The following is an 18,509-nucleotide window of genomic DNA, read 5'->3' as shown; positions in this document are numbered from 1 at the left end:
CATTCAATTATACGTCCACATAGAAACCATTACCAATCACCACGCGAACAGGCATATGCCAATTCAAATATGAACACATAGCATTTATGCATAAACAAAATACACACACAGACACAGACACGGACACACAGAGCCAGCAGTGGATGTTTGGACACAGACGTCAGAGTGGAAAGCTGATCACAGTGAACACTGGGGGTCAGAGAGTGATCCGAAATAACCAGAAATGTTCTTATCTGACCCCCAAAAGTCCATGCAGCACACATGTCAGAAGAATATTAAATAAATCCTCAGTGGGAAAAAATCCTTATTACTACAATACCACAACAATATGACTGTAGTCATAATGTATTATTAGTCGTGCTCATTAGTGAGTTTATGGTGGCCAGATGGTCGTCCACAATAGTATTGCTGTACTGTTCCTGTTCCTTTCATAGATGTTATACAGTATATGCTCGATATGTTGGTATTTTAAGCGTATTGTAACACCTAGACTATTTAGAATATGTGATTTATTATATGATTCAACACTACTCTTTTAATTATTTCAAGATTTAGTTTAAATGATTCAATACCACATAGGTTCACAAAAGTGTTTTTGTCTGTTGTGTGATTTAGTTTTTGAGACTTCAGTGCCCTCTTTTTTACTTAATAAATGTAGTTAGTTAGTCCAAGTGATTAAGTTTACAGGAGAAACCCTTTAGGAGGGACTGAACTACCTCAGAAAGTTCATTCAGTCCTAAGAGCAAAGTAAAAAAAGAGGGGGAAAAAATGATTTCTCAAAAGTCCATAAACACCGTTGGTGATGAATTGAAGTTGAGAGCTGTGAGAATGAACAGCAGGTCGATGAAGAGGAAGACCTGTATTTGCTGCCATGTTTCCAAATTCTCTTCAGATGTGTGTGTATCTGTGTTATGTGTCTGTGAGTGTGTGTGTGTACACTGATCTCTCGTCTCTACTCTAGCCAAGACTCTGTTTCCTGCCAATTCTAAAGTGGGTGGTGGGTGCATTTCAACATCTCTCCATTACAGAGAAAGATGAGGAGGAGGTGGAGGTGGAGGATTGAGGAGGCATTTCTGCAACAAAACAGAAAGGAACTGTAACGTATAACCACACAGCTACACACACCTGCACTGCATGACACCTGGAGAAACCACAGTGTGTTTCCACGAATCTCTTCCCCCAAGAGAACCGTTCCAATTCTTCAGGCACATCACCAGTGAAACTTCATCTGTAACTACAACAGACACACACACACATTATGTTGCATGCTGCTAGAGGAGTCGGCAGAATAAAACTACCTGGAGTCACAAGCTATGAGTTGTAACACTTTCCCTACATTGTAGAAGACTGTAGCTGCTTGTGGTCATTTGAGACAGTGACAGTCTCAGGTGGCAGCAGGGGGTGACTCTGGTTTTGGTCTGAATGGTGCTGGTTTCGTTAGCCAGAAAACATGAAATGTGATGCCAGTGTGGAAGAGAAAATAAAGAAGTACTTTATTTATCCCTCTTGGGAAAATTCAATTATTTCCCTCTGTTTGTTATTTTATTACACACACAGGAAATACACACACACGCACATGTATTGGAGAGATGCCAGAGTGACAGGGCTACCACATGGTCTGCGCTCCAAGCAGTTCAATGTAGTGTTTCCCCTATAATTGTACCCCAACAGGAAACCCCGCCAGGCCAAATAAATCTTTTTTTAATGCCAAAATAACGACAAATATCCATTCCAGTAATACAATTCCCCTATATTCATAGGGGAATTATAGAGCACTGCCGTGAGTCTATGAACCAGTCAAGTGTCTGTGGTTAGTTCACAATAACAGCAGGACAGTCTTGTTTTTGTTATTTAACCTGCTAAAGTCAGTTGAATAAGTGTAGTGAAGATAACGTTATCGGTAGCCAACCAGTTACAATTAGGGTCGGTAGTGAACAACACGCTAACATGCTGACAGAGCATTTTCAGCTGAGCTACAGCAGAGAATCTTTGGTTCAAACAGAGCAGTGATGCTGTTCTGCCCTCATTGTTCTATGTGAAGTGCGTCAGACTTGGTTTAAAAAATTAACCTTTAGATGTTACTTATTATGAAGTTTGGCTTTACACAACATGGCACACATAATTGCTTCCTCTGCCGTCTAAAACATTGCTTACTTAAAAACATTCATTTTAGTTGGTAACACTGCTGTTACAACATGAAGCTACCTCTACTGTTGCATCTCATCCAGTCACTCTTCACGAGGAGTGTAGAATCGTTGTTATATCTTATTCCCTCAGTCGAAGTCAAGCATGATTTTGAATTCTCTTCTCTTTTTGTGTAAAGAAAAAGTGAGACGCGCGGTTTCTGTGGTGCGCTACCGACTGATGCACGTCATAGCCATATCATTGCATTTTAATTTTGACCTAATAAGTATAAAATAATTGGCAATGATATACTGTATATATATATATATATATATATATACGGAAACAGAAAATTACTATATATATATAGATATAGTATATCTATATATATATATATAGTATATCTATATATATATAGATATACTATATCTATATTATATAGTAATTTTCTGTTTCCGTTGCGACAGCCTATCTACACGTTGTCATGTTCATGGTGCCATGTTTTAATTTCGAACTTAAAATATGCCACCATCCTCTGTCGGTAATGTATTGGCTTGACCGGTAGAGTGACATCTCACCCTCATCTCCATAGTAACAATAGGACCAGGAGTGAGGGGGTTAACCCTTAACCTAATGTGTGTGTGTGCCCATGTGTATATTTGTGCAACTGGGGGATGGGATTGATGGGATTCCACCCATACACCCGTGGGAATGGCAGTCAAGCTCCAAAGCTTGTTTAGGCTTTAACACCCATTACACATCAACCCCCAAACTAAACAACACACACACACACACACACACACACACACACACACACACACACACACACACACACACACACACACACACACACACACACACACACACACACACACACACACACACACACACACACACACACTATCTCATAACACCATCACCCGAGCTATAAGCTGCCCTCGACCACCACCCTGCCTCCATCTATCAATGCACCATGTGACCCACCTCCTTCCATCTCCATTTCTGTATGAGCAGGATGATGACAGGGCCAAGGACAAGACTGATGCAAGGTGACATCCGCTGCATTCAGGTCAACACAAACACAAGTAGGGACATACAAGCTGGTCAGATGACAGCAGGGATTGAAGGGGAGGAGACTCACTCGTTTTGGCAATGCTGCATCATCACTTTATATTATCAATACGAAAAGGTTTCAGTCTTTTGATTCTGATTCAAGATTAGCATGGCTAGCAAGTAAGTCCTTTTATGTTTCCTGGCTAACATACACAGATCCAGTTTTACCATGAGTGGATATTACCAGGCCTTTAAAATCAGTAAAAGAGACAAAACATTTTATTGGTAATCATATTTGGCCCAGCTGTTTCCGTCATCCTGTTTACGACATAAAGTAGCTGCCAGTGAATCTATAGAATATTTGATTTCATTGTTCCTGTTTATAACATAGTTTTAGCACCACCATGCATTAAAATGGAAAGTAAAAATAAATGCACTTTCAGAAGAGTTTACAGGCAGATAACATTCTGAAGGAAACAGTAACACGTACATGTTAGCATGATAACGGTTTAAACTAGAAAATGTTGAATACTAGCAGCGGGCAGCTTCATAGCAAACTATTGAAAATCCATGTGTGCCTTGTGTCTACTAGGGAAAAATATAACTGGTAAACAAAAGCATGCAAGAATGGAAATACTGTAGATGAATGCATAATACTGATATATGTTTGCATACACAAACTCGCACACACATACTGCATGACAGTATAATTCCCAAGAGCTCCCAGGAGGCGCAGAGCATAGTCCTCTAATTTGAACTACTCCTTAAATGTCAGCGCGCATGTGTGTGTGGAGGAAAGCTTCATTATGTGGTAACACTGAAATTAATTAAGTTCTGTTCACACGAACATCAGAGAAAAAGCAAGAACAAGATGATACAAAATGAGTAAAGAGCGACGGTGTTTGTGCATGTGTGGGTTTATTTAACAATCTGGGTTTGGAAAAAGGTTGAAAAGGCAGAGAGGGAGATCTCACACACACACACACACACACACACACTCACACACACACACACACACTTCATCTTCTCTTCATCTCTCTGGACACATTTCTCTCTCTTTGCGTGTGTGTGTGTGTGTGTTGATGTGTGTGTGGATGTGTGTGTGTGTGTGTGTGTGTGTGTGTGTGTGTGTGTGTGTGTGTGTGTATGTGCGCGGGCATACAGTGTCAGGCCTTCGTTCAGTATTTATGAAGTGAGGGGGTAATGACTGAGAGCTTGTTGTTTACTGCCACAGATCGGCAGTTTATAACACTAATGAATGTGAATGCACGTCTGTGTATGAGCGTGCATGTGTGTTAGTGTGTGTGTGTGTGTGTGTGTGTGTGTGTGTGTGTGTGTGTGTGTGTGTGTGTGTGAGAAGAAACACAGAACAATGAGGTTTTCTCACACTGTGTTATTGAAAAGGTGTGGGAGATATCAAGATTAACTATGAATGGAGCTGGAGAGTGTGTGTGTTTGTCTATGTTTGTGAGGACCAAGTTGCATTCAGGACTGCTGTTGGACTTCGTTATAGGGTTGAGGTTAGGCCTTGTGCATGTGTCTGTGTGTGTGTGTGTGTGTGTGTGTGTGTGTGTGTGTGTGTGTGTGTGTGTGTGTGTGTGTGTGTGTGTGCGTGTGCGTGCGTGTATGCATGTGTGTGTCCTTAGTACAATATAAAGCAGAAGACACAGGCTAAAAGGATCATTACAGGGATTGGAAACAGACTATTTCCTTTTTGGAAGCCCCACATAATCCTCTCACGCACACACACACACACACACACACACACACACACACACACACACACACACACACACACACACACACACTGACGTGGTAATGACAGGGCAAAGCAACGTCTTACTCTAGAGATGAAAGCAAGTAGCGCCATCGCTGCTGTATACGTTGCCGTGGTAACCTCTTGCGTCACCACAGTAACCCCAGTAACCCCAGGTAAATACAGGTAAAGGAGAAGATCAAGGGTTGGGATGAGACACTGTTTGATGGGAACTGGACAGGTGGAGTGTAAACAGCATATTGCAAGATGTTTCCGATGGATCTCTTGCAGTTTGCTTCATAAGATGTTTGATTATTTATTAGTTACCACATTGGGTGTCTAATAAGAATTTTGATTGACAGAGCTCTACAGTCCCATCACAGCGGTCTGTATCTGCCGGGAACAATAATTCTGGGGAATTTACTGGATTCTTCTTCCTGTTTGAACATTCGAATGATCAAAATACACAATGTTTAATACCTTCAGCACAGAGCAAAACAAATCCTCTCCCAGACACCTGTAAAAACCTATCCTTGACAGATGGAAGAATAGATAAATAGATCAGCTTTATGAATACCAAACCTGGGTTAGTCACCGAGCTGTAAAAGAAAACTACATGATCCATAATACCCTCCACCCTCAAAGAACAATACACTCCTAGAAGATATATACCTGCCAAGGCAGACCAGCAAAGCAAACAGCAAACATTGTAATGCCTCAGTTATGTGAAGTCTTGAACATTTGCCTGTTTTCAAACTTTGCAATGTATCTAATGTAAAGCAAATGAAAGCAAAAGGCTTATGCTGCACTGTTATGTAATGCGCCGTATTTGTTCCATTTGGCCATGACATGGCAATAAATGAGTTTTTTGTGAGCATTCGAGCAAGCACTCGCAGTGTACACACCTCCACCAAGGCTGCATAATCCTCTATGTTTGTTATGTTAATAATGAAACATCTGTTGATTAAATCGAAGGATGCAGCAGAATACCCAAAACTATAGACAATCACGACGTACATGTGCCAGATTTATGTCTTACAAGTTACAAGTACTTCATCAAATAAGGAAAATGTCTTATCTTAAAAGGTTGAGAAGTACTTTTCCAGCTAATAACTTTGTCTGTGGACCACGGCCTAACATTCCCAAATTCAATTGAAATCTGACGACACATTTTTGGGATCACAAAAAAAGCAAACAAACAAACAGGCCAACAGACCTGAAAACATGGCAACAGTAACAAGAGCAGTCGCCATAGCTACAGGATGTTTCCAGTATCAGCTTCTGTGATGGTATTAAAGACCTTAAAATACCTGGATATTAATTACATCATTTACCAGTGGAATGTCAGGAACATCAGATTCCCTCTCTTCTACCATGACCAATGATTTGCAATCAAATAAAGTTTCAACATTCTGTATTTTTGCTCATATGCCATGAATCAGAATGAGGATTTGGATAAAGAGCAACATTGATCAGCAGCATTGCAGTCAGAATCATAATTGAAAGTATTATATTAATACCAAAATGTGCGATGACAGAGCCTCGTCATGAGTTCAAACAGCACCAGTTGTTTGACTGATAGACAGACTAAACTCAGACTGGTTCCTGATGAACATCTTGTCCTAATCTGAAACAAACACACTATATTTTTCATTAAAATATATTCCACTCCTATTATCCAGTTTACATGACATTGTTACATTGTTAAAACACCTCTTCTGTTTGCATACTGTCGGCTATGTGTCTTCACACTGCTGTCTGTGAACGGGGGAACAAGTGGCGAGTCATTTCTGCAACAGCTGATAAACAACACTGCAGCTGAGGGACGAGTTGAGGGGTTGCCAAAGTCATCAGCTGCTAAACAGGCTCAACATTTCTCCTTTGTGCTTAAAAAGGGCAAAAACCAAGAAGACAAAATCAACCAAATGATACAAGCAACTAAGGACCTGAAGGCTTGACCTAGTGCCTGGTTATTGCACTAGTATGGTGATATATTCCTGCAAGCTATTTATTTGTGTCAAGATTATTCTAGGCAGGTATTTTAGTAGACTGGCACATTGTCTGTTTCTTAGAAGCTAAAGGAATACTTCAACCCCAAAATGACCATTTAAATATAAAGTTATCTACCCCGTGTTACCATCAATCATTGAAGAAAACTTTTCATTTGTTTGCATGTCTTCACGTCGAAAGGAAAGAATCTAATTTGGAAAAATGTCTTGATGAATTGAAGTAAATGTGGGCCGATTTTAACAACAGCAACACTATATCAAAGCACATGCAAACAAACTCTCACATAACTCGTGCAGTATAAAACATGCATTTTCGCTAAACCTTACTCACAAGGACTGAGTACCGCGCCTGTGTTTTAAAATAGTAAAGTTTTAGTGAAAATGCATGTTTGAGAAGTAGTGAGCATGCGACTGGATACATGAGACTTGGATGATTCTGCACAAGTTGTGTGAGAGTTTATAAACAGATGTTTTGATTGAGTTTTTCCGTTGTCAAATGTGGCACTCATTTACTTTAATTCATCAAGACTTTTCTCAGTTTTTTGACCCTTCACCGAGGAGATTTACATTTTCTTCACAATTCTTTAATGTAACGTAATAATGATACACAAATGGTCATTTGGGAGGTGAGGTATTCCTGTAAATTCACACAGTGCTTGGTATAAAAAAAGAAATGATCCGCCTTGATAAACTCTTATTGGTTAAAGCAGCAGAAAGTGAAGAACACAGGCTCAAAGAGCACAAACAGCTGACTCAGCATGTCTGCCTCTTCTTCTATTTCCATAGCAACACACTCATTCTCATCTACAACCCTGAACATCTGATCGAGAGCGTTTGTGTTTGACCCATGTGACTCCTTTAATAACTGTGTGTGTGTGTGTGAGAGAGAGAGAGAGAGAGAGAGAGAGAGAGAGAGAGAGAGAGCGAGAGCGAGAGAGAGAGAGAGAGAGTGTGTGTGTATGTGTGAAGGTACTGCATTAGTGTGTCACTCAAAGTCAGATTTAACTCCCTTTGCAAGACCTCTGCTCTTTGTATGCAGGGGGGTGCACTTCCAAATGCACACACACACACACACACACACACACACACACACACACACACACACACGCACGCACACACTCACACACACCCCACTGTTAAGGGAGATTAATTCACACTTTCATTACCAAGCCTTGGTCCCAAGGGAGCCTCGAGGGGACTGTGGGAAAAGTGACTGCAGGGGATTGCAGAGTGTAATGGGTTATACTGTAGGTGTGTGTGAGTGTGTATGAGTGTGTGTGAGTGTGTATGCGTGCGTGTGTGTTTGTGTGTGTACACCCGGAGTGAAGAGCTCTCCCCATTGGCGTCCTAAAACAAACACAGACTGGCCACCACCAAGACTGGAGGGTATATATGTGTTTGTATGTGTGTGGCTGTGAATGACTTCCCGTGTGTGTATTCCCTCTCTTTCAGCCACACAACTTCTGACATTTCTCAAATGTTTCATTATGGCTCATACAATTCAAATATCAATCCATCAAAATATATTTTCTGCGTTTCTTTGTTTTATAAACTTGGGAACAGGACAGGTGGATTGCTGGTCAAATTAAGATGTTCCTTAGGCTCTATAGAAAATTATGAAAAGCATTTGTCTAAAAATAAAAGTCTTATATTGCAGCACATGTCTTTTGTATGTGCACATGTTTTCTTGCCCTATATGGACCGGTACAGGGAAGTTTATTGAGTGAATTTAAATGGAGTTTTAAGTGTTAGTGCAAATGTCACTGAGGGTTTGGATTCCTGTTCATCGCCATAGATGAGTGACTGCTTACTGCTGCTGCACTTCATCACATCAAAGCGCTCCACTGATTTAATCAATGGTTAGCTTGCCTGATAAGTCTTGTTGTACAGAGTAGGGGGGGGGGTGTGAAAGCTGATTTCAAGGCATTTGTTAGTATGATTGTTCATTGCATCCCTCTTTTTGGGAACATAGCTAGACTCGGAGAAAAAGCTGCTGAGCGCAAACATGAACACACCTGCCCACGACCACCCTCATGCACTCCAACTGTGAGGAATCCCACTGCATTCATGAGTAAGCACACATCACCTAGCTCACCATAGACAAATACAGTATATCCATCTTAACAAGTTACAACATGAAGAATTGAGTCTGGAAATCTTGTCTTACTGTATTTGAGGTCATACCTATTGGCTCTTCTGCATAATGATCGCTAATAAAAATAATGGTCAGCTGCAGCCCTACATCTGTCTATGCACCTACGTCTACTGGGTGTGAAATATGCAACACTTGACATTGCAATCGATAAAATAATAATTAATGCACTGAAAAAACATTTGAAAGGTATCTAATAATTAATTAAAAAGAAGTTGTTTATCGCTGCCCTAGAATTTGCACCTCATTAAACGGAAGCGTCTAGGAACTGACGCTTCTATCTCACCTCGACTGCTTGACGTTTTTCAAGATTTGTGTGAAAGATCTTGGATTCCAATTGGAGTCAAGATGACAAGCAACATTTCTTGCAGCACAGTGCTGATGCCATCACATTTTCTGCCTAATTGCCACATTACAGCCACATTCTTCAACACGCCTTACATCACGGCCACGAGACAATGCATAGGATGCACTGCATAGCAGGCAAACAAGGCTCTCCACTCCTCTCCCATTGAGATAGGGTTATGAAACCTCACACTGCTGCAGCCTGTGGGCAACTGGGCTTCACCAGGACTAACAGAGACGGGTGTCTCTCTCAGTCTGTTTCTCTTCCTCTCTTGCTCACTCAGTTTAGTTTAATTATACCTCAGTGGTATTACAGGAAAGACACCCTCCTTATGATGCCACAGTAGTGTCACATCAGGATTACTCACAGGTGATAACTTAGCAAAACAATATATATCAGTCAATAGATATCTGTGTCATCAGTTACAATATGACAAAGCCACAGCAGTGCACTTCTGCTGTTTTCTTATTCTCTCTTTCCGTTTCCATGTTCCGTAACTTGGTCTCTGCTACCAAGTTTGTTCCTCATCCTAGTTGTCAAACAATGCATCAGTGTCACTGCGTGAATATTTAGACCATAGTCTAAAATTGTGCATCCATCTTTTTAACCATATATCAGCTGTATATCTGTGCAGGCGGCATGCTGAACACACTGTTCCCCCATTCCCAGCAAACATCAGAGATAAACAATGGGGAATTGGTCTGAGCAATTGTTCCGGAAATCTTCTTCCACCACATTCTGCTGTTATACTGGGCAGCAGGGAACCAATCTTAAAGTAGTTTTTTTATGTTTTGGGTATGCTGAATTGAAAAGGGACTCCTGACCAATTTGTCGTTTTTTAGGAAGTGTGCGTTTTTGTGAATAAACAAGGATTCATAAAACGGTGAAACATTTAAACATTGTCAGAGAGAGACCCTGACATATGGATGGTGGGAAAGTAACCAACCTTAACAGGGGAGCTCCTGATGGCTACGGGCAGCTCTCTGATCGCACTGCCCGGGGGAGAAGCTGATATCCCGGCTGCGTACCCCTGCAGCGAGCCCCCGGCCAGGGACTGCCTTGCTCCCACTCCTCCTCCGCTCCCTCGATGCTGGGGCCGCTGCTTAATACCGTCCAGGAGGCGAACCAGAAGGATGTTAGCCGGGAGGTCGTCCACTCCGCACTCCACCAGGATGCGGCACTCCGGGCAGCGGAGCTCGTTCCGGGAGCTGACAATGTTTTCCAGGCAGCGGCGGCAGAAGGTGTGCTGGCACGGCAACACCTTGGCCGTGGTGTCCAGTCGCTCCAGGCACACCGAGCACTCCAGCAGATCCAGCAGAGACGAAGACTCGTCCATGTCGGCGGAGAGGGTAAGCATCTGGGCTTCAGTGTCGGTGGGAACGTCGCAGTGACTGGTTCATGTACCCGAGAAATGAACCGGGGGCGCAGAACATTCTGGGAGGCGGACCGGCGGGAAGCAGCCAACGGACGCCCCGCGACAGAGTCCCCGCGCGCCGAGCAGTTTACCCCTGTGTTGTGAATGTTCTCCGCTGTTCCGTACCTCGCTCTGTCTCCCTCAAAGTGTTTCTGGTTCTCGCTTTCTCTCTCTGTGTCTCTCCCTCTCTCCAGCAGCTGTGCAGAAAGCGGTGAGGTCACGCTCTCATCATCATCATCCGCGCGCCGATCAGAACTGCGGCGCGCTCACGCACTAGAGACAGATTGATACAGACTGGGAGAAAGAGAGCGAGAGAGGCACAAACACTAGAGAGAGAGGCAGGTCCACAGCCGCTCAGTTTCCAGCCAGGGTTTCTCTTCTCACACCTTCACTAAAAAAGAAACACACACATTTAAACCTGAGCGGTTGTTGAAAGGCTTGATGTCACCTGCTCACAAAGACAAACTAAGTATTAGTCTTAAAGTTAATACATTCGGGCAAAATCAGAAAATCTTAAACTATGGCATAAAGTAGTGTCAATGACAATACTATTTTAAGTGATGCAGTTCAAGTTTGCGCAAAACTGAATATTCAGAACATATTTCAGCTTGTTCTGCATGGTTTTATTTGCTTTTTATTAATATTTATCAAACTTAAACCGACTTGGTATTAATTGTCTAACTCTGTAATAAGCAGCTGACAGACATACATACTTTTCATCCAGCTGAAAAACAGGGCTTTTGGGAAGATTGGTTTCTGGCGACACCTGGTGGTGGACATCGGATGATCGTGTTTTGTTTCGTCTGGTTTAAACATTTTAATCTCCAAAAGGTTATGTTACACTTTATTTGAACATTTGCCCATTAAATAGAATAGAAAGACTACAAGACACAATATTGATAGTCCTATAACTATTTGTGTTGCAAATGTTACAAAAAAAAACAATTACTCTTCTTGTACCTGATACAATTATATCATTATTGTAGTCAAGTAAAATCATATTAAAGAAAATATACCATTATAAAGTATCAATAGGTACATAAATGTAATGTGTGCTAGGGATATTATGTAATACTATTTCCAGTGGGGGTTGCAGAAAGTGTGTAAATTGTGTTGTAATTCACAAATTAAATATTAGCAGCCATAGATAATGTTTTTATAGATGACAGGAGTTTCAATTAAACATTGAGAATGTTAAACATTCTAAGATTAGTGTGTGTCAGCCATGACTGCAGGCTTGCTCTGTCTGTCCACCTGTTCAGACCTGCTCTGATCTCACATTCAACCCTGGAGGGGTAGGGAGTGATTGAGCCAAATGTATGTGTACGTTTGTCCCGGTGTGCGAGTGTGTATGTGTGACAGTGACGCCTTCCGGGGTTCGGGGTGGGCCCACTACTTGCCACCCACGACGAAAAGCAAAGGGTGGACTGTTTAGGCATACAATGAGAAAGTGGGAGGGTGTGTGTGTGTGTGTGTGTGTGTGTGTGTGTGTGTGTGTGTGTGTGTGTGTGTGTGTGTGTGTGATTTACACTGATTAACCAGATACTGTCAATGTTGTGTAGAGTATTTAGAAATCTTGAAAGTACCTAAATACCTAAGTCTTTTTATTTATATAATGACTATATTGAATAAAATAAAGAATAGAATAGAAAGTATGTTGTCTACTTTGTGCATGAAAAAGGCATGTGTGCATGTGTCTTTGGTTTGAATGTGCACAATCTGCTATTAAAAAGGGTACATTAAAACACATATCACATCCAGACAGGACACATTGAAACACATTTACATAAAAACACAATACACAATAGAAGCTATGTACATTAAAAGGAACACCAGGCACTCGATGGTGAGGGCTGAATAAAGGTTAAATACATATATATATAAAATGTTGTGTGCTGAGGTAGCAATCTGGCTTCAAAAAGTGGCTGTCCTGTCCATATTTTATGCAAAAACTGACAAAATTGTGTTTTTCCCACACACATACACACACATATATGTGTAGTTATAGAGATTGAATGATGGCTCAATGACAGTTGAAATACATGTAACATAATGAAATCAGAAAATCAATCAAGTGATTGAACTGAATTGAATTATGGTCATATGAGGTATACAAAGCAGCACAAATTGAATATTTTCTAGTTGCTAGAAATGCAAAATAACAGTCATTATAGGCCCTGATATTAAAGGAAACTAGATGTAACTGGGAGGAAAAAAAACTTCTTAAATCAAATGAATGTCAAGTATTTTGCAGCAGTAAGGACTTGAAGACTTTCTGCTCTTTTCCAGCTCAGCTGCGAGAAGAAACTCCCTTCCCATTTCATCTACAGAGACCTGCCATTTCTTATCAGTTCCCCCATGGCTGCAGAACATCGCACTGCTACAGTAATTCTGCAACTAAAAACGTGTGTGTGTGTTGTTGTTGTCAAGCACTCATTCTGAAAGCCTCACTAGCACAGTGGCCCACAAGTGCTGGCAACAAGCCCAAATTCATGGTGTCTCTCTCTCTCTTTATCATACCCACTCATGTCTCATGCCCAGCGTGTTTCATCTGCCTAATACAATTCTCCACAGCCAATGATTCAGAATTAGAAGGGAACAACTGGTAGAGGCAAAGAAAAATTATTATTGGATGAAAATCCCCTCAATCCATTTAAGCAGCATAGTCAGGGCTCCCTGTAGGACGCAGTGTCGTCAATAACAAACAAAAGGTGGATGCTGTTTAAACAGTAGTCGGGTCAATTAGGGAGGGCAACTAGCATTAGCAGCTAGCTCTGTGAGATGTCACTAAGATTGACACATACATGCACAACACATGCAATGATGTAAATATTATGTGCATGCTGTAATATATTACATAAAAGGGGTCATGATTCAGTGTCATAATGATGCCCTTGTAGATTATGCATTTGTACACAATGCTATATACATTTATTCATACACTTTATTCATATCATTTTATCTCTACATAATACATTCAAGTGATGGAATTGTCAGTTTTATTATATTTAAAACGGCATGTCCATGTCCAGGTTATGTGGATGTGAGCACCAACAGGCACATTATGGCATGCTAAGCAGTCCTTGTGAAGCCAGTTTTCCCCCTAAAATTTTGATATTGCTTTTTTTTCCCTTCCTAAGGGTAGAGGGTCAGTCAGTGGTGCCAAGTGTGCTTAAGGCTTGGCAAGGTAAGTTAGTTCAGCCTCTTATGGGTTTCCAATGGGCTTTCAGCGCTGTATGCGCTGTATTTTATTTTTGCTGCATACTGTATTTGCAACAAACAGCGTAATTATGTTGTAATTGAATGTTGTCCCTTGGGAAATTATTGTTATGATGAGCAAAGAAAATAAACTTGAGTTGACCTGACACTGCCTTCATATTATATTCTTTTTTCGACCTAATTTATCTCTGGGGTTCACTAAAGTTTCATAATATTCCTCTATTATCATTGTCTTCATCAATAATATCAATAATACTTCTCATTCTTTTCATCATTTCTGTGCAAACACACGGAGAAGAAGGGAGAAAGATTAAATCTTGAAGACGATGAAATATAATGAATATGTAGTGTTTCGGTGTGCGTGTGTGTGTGTGTGTGTGTGTGTGTGTGTGTGTGTGTGTGTTGATCCTCTCGATGTACCTATACCATACACCTCTCTCCCATCGACCAATGTCCTTCGTTCATGCAAAAGTAGGTTAGCTGACACGGTAGTTACCATGGCAACCAGTTCTTTGCTTCCTCGTTGAAGAGTAGTTAGAGATTGAGAGTGTGTTCTCACAGACAATGTGCGGGGGGGGGGGGGTGCTAACAAGGGTGCTAACAAGGTCATAGAGTCTGTGGGAGGTCCATTTGTACAGCATGTTTGTGTTCTTCCTAAAATAAAAAAATAAAAGTAAAAACATTTTTAGTGAGTAAGTACAAATCATGCATATTTAAAATCTTTGTTACGTAAAAGTACAAATATATTAGCATATTATCAAATTACCAATAGTAAAAATATTCATTATGCAGAATGGCCCATTTCAGAATAATATATCCAGTATATTATTATTGGATTGTGATTATTGATGCATTCATGTACACATCACTTTATTCAAATTGAATTTATTTAAATATATTTTGTATATATATTACTTTATAGAGTGCTGAGTAGCTTGTGAATTAACCCCTGGGGATCAACTAAGTCGTATTGGTCTAATCTCATAATGTATTTGTTGATTATTGTTTTGTAGCAGTAATCTGAATCTGGAAAGTAACTAGTAAAGTTATCAAATAAATGTAGCAGAGTAAGAGTGCATTATACACCATTGTAGAGGAGTGACAGAATAAAGTAGCAGAAAATGGAAATACTCAAATAAAGTACAAGTACCTCAAAAAAGTACAGTACTTAAGTTAATGCACTGAGTTACTTCCCACCACTGTCTTTCAACTCGGGTTACACCAGATTATTTTCTCAATATATTGTTGTTGGTAACTCTTATGCAATAAGTACTGTATGACCTTTTGTTTTTTATTATTTGTGTTTGTTCAGTGGAATTTAATATGTAATCAGACACAATTCCATTAACGGTAAGGATTGCACACATATATATTTTTTTCATCATAATCCTGTAGATTTTATGCTCTGAGGTGTAAATGCACACTTTTTCATAAAAGACAAATTTGGTAAGTATGAATTATCAGGAGAAAAATATCCGCTATTGCTTTGATTCCATCTATGAAAAGTTCAAAACAGTTAGACCAGATTCTCCATTTCTTCTTACAGAGTTCGAGCTTCCTTGGGGCACATGAAAAGCATGAGGAAGTTTGCTTTAATGATTTCGCTGCAAATTGAAGTTACCCTAACTTCATTATACCAAGCAGCAAATTAGGCCTCCGCTGACTGCTATCTTCTCTGAGCTACAGTACTTTGATGTGGTGCTGAGGGGGGGATGAAACAGGATAGACAGTCTGTGACAGCTGCTCTCTAAAACTCTGATCTCCAACATTAATGCATATTGACCTTAAGACTTCGTAGAGACTCAAAATATATCCTGCTCATGATTAAATGTATTCATGGACCAAGAAATCCCAAGTCAAAACCTTATTTGTTTAGCTCAGTTTAATAGAAAACAGACGCATAAATAGATAAGTAAAACAAGAATGTAGTCCATGAAATCATTATAGTGGGTAAACTAGAAATATACAGTGAATTTAGGTCACAGTCTTACATATTATGCTTATTTTTAGTTTTGAAAGAAAGAAATAGCTAAGTAAATGTACACGTCGATATGTGAAGGTCCATAGAGTTCAAAACAACAAATGAATAATCTTCAAAGTTGTATTTGCTGTGGCCTTTCTGTGTGTATATATATATATATAGTCTGTTTCCTTTCTGCATCCTACTAGTTAATGCTGCAAGATCCACATTTTCCCACAGGGATCATGCAGTATGTAAAGGATATGTAATCCTATACCATTTTTTATGTTTCCTTATCAAATAATCCCTTATCTCATCATATTTGATCTTATTTAATCTTTTTTTTTCACACTATGCCTCAGCTTGTCTCATATATTATAAATGTCCCATTATCTCAACATATCCTATGTCGTTATACCCCATTTCACCTTACGCAGAGTCAGTTGCGATGTGTTTTTGCGTTACACCATCCATCATAGTAAATACAGGTTTTGCTTAATATGTGTTTTTGTCCGGTCCGTGACAGAGCAGCCATCATTCTCTCAGCAGAGCTCATCAGTCTTCTTGTTATCCTCTCCTCATCCTCTCTTTATCCTCTCTTCTTATCTAATCTCTTCTCGTCTCATCCTCCCTTTCAATCAGGAAGCCCCTGGATCGACATCAATGAGCCTCTCAAAGAAGGAGGGGGACAGAGAGACAGAGACAAGAAAGAAAAGAGAGAAGAGGATGGGGAAAGAGAGAAGGAAACAGACTGAGAGTGGAGTCAGAGAAAGTGAAAGAAAAAAAGAGAGATTGACCAAGAAGGAGAAAGACGATGGAGATGATGAAAAAAAAAGATAAATAGGGACAGGAGGGGAAGACAGAGACAGAGAGGGAGAGTGAGTAATTACAGGACTCCCAGTGTTTTCAAAGCCTCTCTTTTATCTCACCCTTCCTGTGGCTGAGAAAAGGAGAAGTGGCGGAAAGGGGGAGGAGGAGAGGAAGACTAAAGTCCAAGCTTTAGTCCAACTCAGACAACAGGCACCAGTCATCCACATCACACAGACACACACTCTTAAACTAATTAATAGCTTCTGTTTCAAAGACATTTTGTCATCTGAGACAAGGTGTTTGTGTTTGTGGTTATATGTGCATACTGAGTGCTGTACCAGAAACAAATGGCAGCAACTCTGTTTGTGTGGCCTTACAAGTGAAGTGAAATGGTGGCAGTATTAACAATAGGAGTTGATCTCGTAGTGGTCGTAGTAGTAGGTAGTTGTAGATATCAGTATTATTGATTAAGTATTGGCAATTAGAGCAATAACAGTAGCAGTAATAGTAATGATACCTGTAATGGTAAAAGGTAAAGTTTGTACATGCACTTGCATTATAATGAACTGATTTCAATGTCTCAAATGCAAAGTTTTGCTGCTTGACTTTGTCTTGGATGATAATTAAACGAATATCTTTGGAATGTTTGACCAAAAGAACGAGCGAATGTGAAGACGTCAATGTGGACTCTGTTTTGCAAATATTTATTGAGAAAACAATTGGCAAATGAGTCGATAATGAAAATAATAGTTAGTGGCAGCCCTAATATGAAAGGCTGCATGCATATAAACACAGTCATATTCAGGCAGACTATGGGACAAGCGATACAATATAAAAATAATATTATTATTATTAGTAATTAGTTACATGTTCTAGAAATACTGCCTTAGTGTGAGCTAACAAATCTTTAACACTTAATTTATGGTGATATAGATCTGTCTCCGTGTGTTCAGTGTAAGTGTAGGTAGTAAGTGCAAAATATAACTGATTTGTGTTAATGATGATCACTGATTTTATATTGCTACTTTACCTTAATATACATTTACTTAACTGTTTCCATCTCTGTATATAAACTGTAGAGACTATGCCCTATTTTTAGATTCCTTTTTTTTCTACGTGCTCGGTCTCTTTTATATTCTACACATTCAATGAGCATTGTTGGAGGGATTTTCATTGGCAACAAATTGTAATTGTTGTGCATATTGTTGTGTAATGCTTATATTGTATATTGCACATTGTCTACAGTCTATATTTTGTCCCTTCTTTTTTATATATTTGACGATTAGCACCTACGTACCACAGCAAATTCATGATATGGCAATTTCAGTTCATCCACTTTCCTGGTGCTGCCACTACAGGCCTGTGAACACTAGATGGCGGAGTTGAGTCGTAGCCTGCAGCACGTTAATTGTCCCCGCCGAGAGTCTACCTGGGACACGTTAATCCGTCTCGCATTCAAGGGCGGAGAGAACTTCTACACTTTTTCTTCATCAAGGAGGAGCCTGCAGACACACCGACATGCACCAAAGTGGAGGCTGAGACACAACTTGGACTGAGTGGAGTAAAAAGTCGCAGACAGCCAGTCAGTCAGTCCCTCGGCGATGCTAACCCTAGACCACGCTAGAGATTGATCACCGATCACCAGGACTGATAGAGCCGCCAGCAG

The 18,509-nt window shown here is 40.2% G+C and overlaps 1 protein-coding gene across 1 annotated transcript in view; it reads right to left on the bottom strand.

Moving 5' to 3' along the window:
• sh3rf1 (SH3 domain containing ring finger 1) overlaps positions 1–11,096 on the bottom strand; it is a 92,813-nt gene extending 81,717 nt beyond the window's left edge. Inside the window, exon 1 of the mRNA XM_029459482.1 lies at positions 10,387–11,096. Coding sequence (XP_029315342.1) covers positions 10,387–10,797 — 411 coding nt within the window. The 5' untranslated portion in view covers positions 10,798–11,096. The remainder of the gene's footprint in view (positions 1–10,386) is intronic.
• Positions 11,097–18,509: the final 7,413 nt, after the last annotated feature.

The sequence above is a fragment of the Cottoperca gobio genome, chromosome 21 (assembly GCF_900634415.1).
Source record: "Cottoperca gobio chromosome 21, fCotGob3.1, whole genome shotgun sequence".
Taxonomy (NCBI): domain Eukaryota; kingdom Metazoa; phylum Chordata; class Actinopteri; order Perciformes; family Bovichtidae; genus Cottoperca; species Cottoperca gobio.
Note: the sequence above shows the minus strand (reverse complement) of the source record. Positions and strands in the feature narration are given on the sequence as shown.